Here is a 6,132-nt window from a genome sequence, read left to right as displayed (position 1 = left end):
TGATATGAGTAATCCAATAATTTAGATGATACACGTAACTGTTTGAGGAAGAATGCAACAGATAAACAATGAGGAAAATGAAATACAACTCCACTTCATAGACACGTTATCTGTGTGATCCTGATACTGACCACTGTACAAGGTGTGACTACCATCGTCTGGAGTATTCATACTAACCTCAAAGGTGGGCCATAGATGATCAGGTGTGCCCCCGGTCAGTTCCCCAGCCATGATAAAGGGTTAACAGAGAGTGCTGAATACAGGCAATGAAAGGCAATGAAAGGCAATGATTATGAGCAGCAGTTACTGCTGGTAGGAGCAAAGATACATCACAATATGAGGTAGATGAAACAACTGTCAAACTCATAAGTTCAAGCAAACCCTCTTTTACAACTCCTTTTTGTGGTTGAGCGCAAATGTTAAATGGAATGTTTAACTAAGAGGTTGAAGAAATCCAAGTTTTGTCATTTTTGTTACCATTATTATCTCTAGATATTCTTTGCAATAAAAGTTACAGGCGGTGCTCACCTGAAAGTCGAAACGTCTTCTGGCTGATTTGACTGATTGATACAATGAGTTTTACAGTATTGGAAGCATTGACAGAATGGCTGTAGATGAGTATGGCAATGATTTAAGTTGAGAGCAAGATTTGATCATGAACCCAGTCATAAGTGTAGCCTAACAGTGCCCTGAAACGAGGGAAGTCATTAGGCTTATGTCTGAAGGACACTTTACATCAAGGTATCTAACTTCATCTTGACAGTATTGACTTTAGACTTCACCCACATCTAACAGGTAAGAAGGAGCTTTGCTCCATGACAAGTTTGAAGACGGCCATCAGGAGTCCATTAGAACGTAGACTTAAATGAGGAGATTAGCGGCATTGGTGGTCTGGCATGGATGTGCCTGTGTGCTGCTCCAGTTCATGAATGCATGAGAAAGTGCACAATGATTATACCTTCAGATGCCGGGGCTCCCTCTACACAGGATCCTTAAAGGAGGCTATAGATAAGAGACAAGTTGGCCAAATGAGAGTTTGGAAAGTGATCAATAGGTGTCTCTTCTATCTCACCTTACATGAGCACTTGTTGACAAACCAGACATAAGTACTGCAGGAAATACTGCTGATATATCATGTGGCAAATAACTTATTCCACACTGCTTCAAATCAAAGTGTTGACCTGCAACTACCTAAAACAGTCCTGATAATTATGAATAGTTTACAATGGGGAAAATATACACTTAACATCATATAAAAACATCTCTCTATACAGCAAAATAATTTACAATAGATATGAATTTACAGCGCCATCTTGTAGATGAATTGGCATCAATCCGATGTCAGTTTGCCTGACCCACGAGTACCATGATGTACACACTTAAAAGTCAGTCAGAATCTTCCTAGAGTGCATCGGCTGTACAGGGTATCCCAAAAACAATATGAATCCCATGATCCATTTAGACAAACGAGACACATTTTCATTTGCTATTCCTTTTGCGAGACATGATCACAAATAATTACTATGTGTCATTCTATATACATCCAAGAGCAGATTTACAGGGGGTCATGTGCCCTGCTCATTTCAGAAAAATCTTTGAAATTAAGTGAATGAAATTTTGAAAAAAATCTTTATAATTGACTTGGATTTTGACAGCCAAACAAAACTCCTAAATCTACAATCAAAAAGGATAGCAAACGAACGCATCTCAAAAGGCACACGATGAGGTGTCAGTTTGTCTGATGACCTATAGTATAGCACCTTCATTTCAGCATCAAAATATACCTCATTATCAAGACTTCTGGCACTAAATGCATCTTCTATGACAATATTAACATTACTTCCGAATTCTGTACACTCAACATTTCAAAATGAGCAATAGTGGGCAACCAATGAATGAAGACCATAATATCGTCACTACATACCCGGGTATGAGATATCATTGAAGAATGGTGAAGCACATGCCACTTGGGGCAGATGACCTTCAAGAACATGCACCTGGGGCGGATGACCTTCAAGAACATGCCACCTGGGGCGGATGACCTTCAAGAACATGCCACCTGGGGCGGATGACCTTCAAGAACATGCCACCTGGGGCGGATGACCTTCAAGAACATGCCACCTGGGGCGGATGACCTTCAAGAACATGCCACCTGGGGCGGATGACCTTCAAGAACATGCCACCTGGGGCAGATGACCTTCAAGAACATGCCACCTGGGGCGGATGACCTTCAAGAACATGCCACCTGGGGCGGATGACCTTCAAGAACATGCCACCTGGGGCGGATGACCTTCAAGAACATGCCACCTGGGGCAGATGACCTTCAAGAATATGCCACCTGGGGCGGATGACCTTCAAGAACATGCCGCCTGGGGCAGATGACCTTCAAGAATATGCCACCTGGGGCGGATGACCTTCAAGAACATGCCGCCTGGGGCAGATGACCTTCAAGAATATGCCCCATACCCAAGTGCTTTGAACAGATCATAAATATTGAGACCTAAAAGTTGATTCGACCAACACACTGACTGGATGACCTATCGTTTGACAATTCAAAACTCTACGAAAATACAGTCATTTGATGGACCAGCCACCCAACTTATATTTTCTTCAAAAAATGGATTTTATGATTGTTCAACTAGCAATTTGATGTTATGAGACTATTAAGACTGGTTTTAAGAAAAGGGCGTTTGGGAGTGAACAGTTGATGAGTTATGTTTATAAAGCAGAGTGTTCAGGGACCATCTGCTATCACCTCAGACGGCCCCTAGACTCTGAATCCGCTTACATATGCGAATGAGTATCATAGTAGAATCTGGTTTGCCCAGTAATGATCCAAGACAACATCTGGACACTTTGATCCAACATCTGTCCACCGCCGCACTGAATGATGTCGTTTAATGACACTAAACTTTGGATTTCATGAGGGGTATTTGAGATTCTCAGTCAAACAATTTCCATATGAAGAACAGTTCACCTTGATAAGAATTCCCTTGATAGTCATTCACACTGTAAGTCAGTTTAAAATGGTTCGAATGCCCAAGACGGCCCAAGCTTATTTTGGGTGCGTCCAAAGTCTCCCAGGCATTGTGGAACTCAAAGGTTCTTCGATCAGTCTGAAGTGACCACACATTCCATCATCACATCATACTCACCTATTGCAACTGAGTCCACATTCCAGTAACAAACATCCCAATAAAAAGCAAAATGTTAATCAAAGACAATGCTGATTGGAACAGAGAACGGATACTGACAATGTCGACTGAAATGAGCCATAGGTGGCAGCACGTACACCATAAGGTTTTGTCCCACACTCAGCCGTAGGCTAGACTAGGCCTACTGCTCTTCGGGCCTACTGCTCTTCTTGAATCGAATGACCGTCTCTCTGTTCCTGGTCGTCACCACACTGACGACATTACAAGTTCTCGTATGACCAGCGAATGAGTGGTGGCATCTTGTGGAGAACCAGAACACTGTCCATCGTCTGCTTACCTAGACCTCAGTGTCTCGCTGAATATGCAGCGTATCCATCTGATCGAGAATAAATGTGATCGTGTGCTGGCGTATCAATCCAATATGAGATTTAAGAGTGTTTATGGTTTCACCCTGAACGTCGAGTTTGCACTTCAGAAGAGCGTTCTCGGAATGCAGCTTGTCGCGGTCCTGAAATGGAAGTAACCCCCCTTTTATTCATCTCTAAACATAATAAGTTCTATAAGACAGAGAGCATGCACTATCAGGCTATTGTCAAGAAAATAGTATGATAGTGACACTCATCAGAATCTCTTGAATGAATTCGGGCAAGAACGTACTCAGTTTCACTGATGAACATGATTTTGGTCTCCAGAAGTAAATGAGCTTGCCAATGTTACATGGATGACTCAAATCAGACCGTACCTCTTCAGCTTTGACTAGTCTCTCATACAGCGAGTTTGGGTCCTCGTAGAATTCTGCTGCGTCACTTGCTTCACTGCCCAAGTCGTCCCGCGAGGAGCTACAAGATGTCCTTGATCCGGCGCTGGTCGCTGGGCTGTTGGGTGGAGCGAGATCTGTCTGTGTCCCCGTGTTGGAGCGCGTCCGCCGCTGCCTTTGGGACATCCGTCGCTTGTGTTGTAACGTGAGGTCCTGGCACTGGCCGCTTGGTAAACTGTTTGAGTTTCCCGCGCCAGGGGGCGCTCCAGTTGGTGGTTTATCTGGAAAAACCGGTGGACATAATGAGGACAAACAGATGATGGATTGAAGTGGTTGTTTTACTGAAGTCGTTGTCTGAGTATCATATTAGTGAGTAGATCATAACTTAAGTTACTTTTAAAGGCAACAGGATAAACTGTACACAAAACATTTACAAATAGAACTGATAATCCTGCAGAAACTCAGCCATAGAATACAAACCAAAATCAATCCCAAATCTCCCTGAATCGATTGTCTAAATCAGTTTGAATGTCAAACAAGCAAACACATTCCCCATCATCAATAAGAAGCTTGCACATTTTTGAAACTGAAATGTGACCTGGTCACCAAAGGATATCTGGGATAAGACCCAAGCAAAGGTTAACCCTCTCATTACCAATTGGGTACATCAGTATGCCTCTTTATTTTGTGTTATTGAACAGGCATTTTGGATAAACCCAATGTGAATAACAAGTTAGATGTTTTCAGTCATGTTAACCCATATGTATATTGTCTTGTTGTATTGTAACAGTATACAGGATAGCTTTGAGAGGGTTAATGTATCTAAACTAGGGAAATATCATATGAGAAACACTGCAGAGAAGAAGTAGAAAAGGAATCACGTTGCGACTAGAACAGAAGGGGTCGAATCATGTCTGCTCCCTCTATAAACCGCTACAACCCGACGAGAATAAAGGCCTGTTAATATGGCTTACAGTGCGCTCCTTTCGACAGATAACTGTAGAAATCAGCAAAGAAACATGTGAAAATTAATCAAACACACTGACAAAGTAAACACGGAAATGGAACTTGGTGCATTTGACTGTAAATCTTAACAAACGGAACCTGTAGAACTGGATATATTGTCATCTTGCCCCTGAGGCTGGTACATGGGTAGGCTGACGCAGCTGAAATCACTGCGGCGTTACATTCACATGGTCTTTCATAGGCAGCAACTCATGTCAACATACTGCATAATACACATTCTTTGGCTTAATGCGGCAGCTGACAGAGTTGATGCCTCTATCAAAGTGAGACCACGAAGGGTTAAATGAGAAACGCATGCCAAGAACAGAAAGTTAACCAAGGTAATCAAAACATGTGTAAACTCATAATCGAGTTCATTTCATCTCAAATATCGGCTTTTCAATGTTAAAGGAGGGGTAGTGTTAGACATGGCTAGGTCACCCAGTGTAGACAATACTCCCAAGAGGAATCGGGTTCATCCCAGACTGGCTTCACAAGATAAACTGTCCGCCTTGAAGATTACCATACACTTTTGACTTGCTTATGACTTGGCTGTCGGTAATGTTTCATTAGATTCCTAGGAACTCTACAATCGTACATCAGTGACGGCCCAGCAGTATGCCACACTACTCCACCTTTAAGTGACGGCCCAGCAGTATGCCACACTACTCCACCTTTAAGTGTCGGCCCAGCAGTATGCCACACTACTCCACCTTTAAGTGATGGCCCAGCAGTATGCCACACTACTCCACCTTTAAGTGACGGCCCAGCAGTATGCCACACTACTCCACCTTTAAGTGACGGCCCAGCAGTATGCCACACTACTCCACCTTTAAGTGACGGCCCAGCAGTATGCCACACTACTCCACCTTTAAGTGATGGCGGGTCCTTGGCTGATTTCTTGACTTGCCAATGGCCACTCGGATGAAATGAACTCGGATACATTGACAAGCTGGTGAAAAAGTTCTTTAGCAGTTTGAAAATAAGATTAAGAATAAAATCTTAATTTTGAAGTATACTTAGTATTGATTACCCAGCATCTAGAGGCGAAGGGGGTCAGTCGGACTCACCACCATTAGTTAAAGAATTCATGCGTCCATGCGAACCTGTGTGTGCACGACTGCGGCACTCCATGACAACAAGGTCCTTGCAGTGTTTGTGAGCGTTGATGCCACAGTCCTTACACTTGTGGCCCTGCTTGATGATACCCCATAA

At 43.0% G+C, this 6,132-nt stretch overlaps 1 protein-coding gene across 5 annotated transcripts in view; it reads right to left on the bottom strand.

The window, feature by feature from the left end:
- LOC135484571 (ras guanyl-releasing protein 3-like) overlaps positions 1-6,132 on the bottom strand; it is a 62,917-nt gene that overhangs the window by 3,547 nt on the left and 53,238 nt on the right. For 3 of the 5 annotated variants that reach the window (XM_064766176.1, XM_064766175.1, XM_064766178.1), the window contains 3 exons: positions 5,988-6,132; positions 3,898-4,193; positions 1-3,663 (listed from right to left, as the gene is read on the bottom strand). The exon at positions 1-3,663 is cut by the window's left edge and continues 3,547 nt beyond it. In XM_064766176.1, the coding sequence (XP_064622246.1) occupies positions 3,493-3,663; positions 3,898-4,193; positions 5,988-6,132 (612 nt within the window). In that variant the 3' untranslated portion in view covers positions 1-3,492. Of the gene's footprint in view, positions 3,664-3,897; positions 4,194-5,950 lie in introns of those variants that run through there. The other 2 variants (XM_064766177.1, XM_064766179.1) reach the window with 2 other exon arrangements.

Source organism: Lineus longissimus, chromosome 3 (genome assembly GCF_910592395.1).
Source record: "Lineus longissimus chromosome 3, tnLinLong1.2, whole genome shotgun sequence".
Lineage (NCBI taxonomy): Eukaryota > Metazoa > Nemertea > Pilidiophora > Heteronemertea > Lineidae > Lineus > Lineus longissimus.
This window is presented reverse-complemented; position numbering and strand designations above follow the sequence as displayed.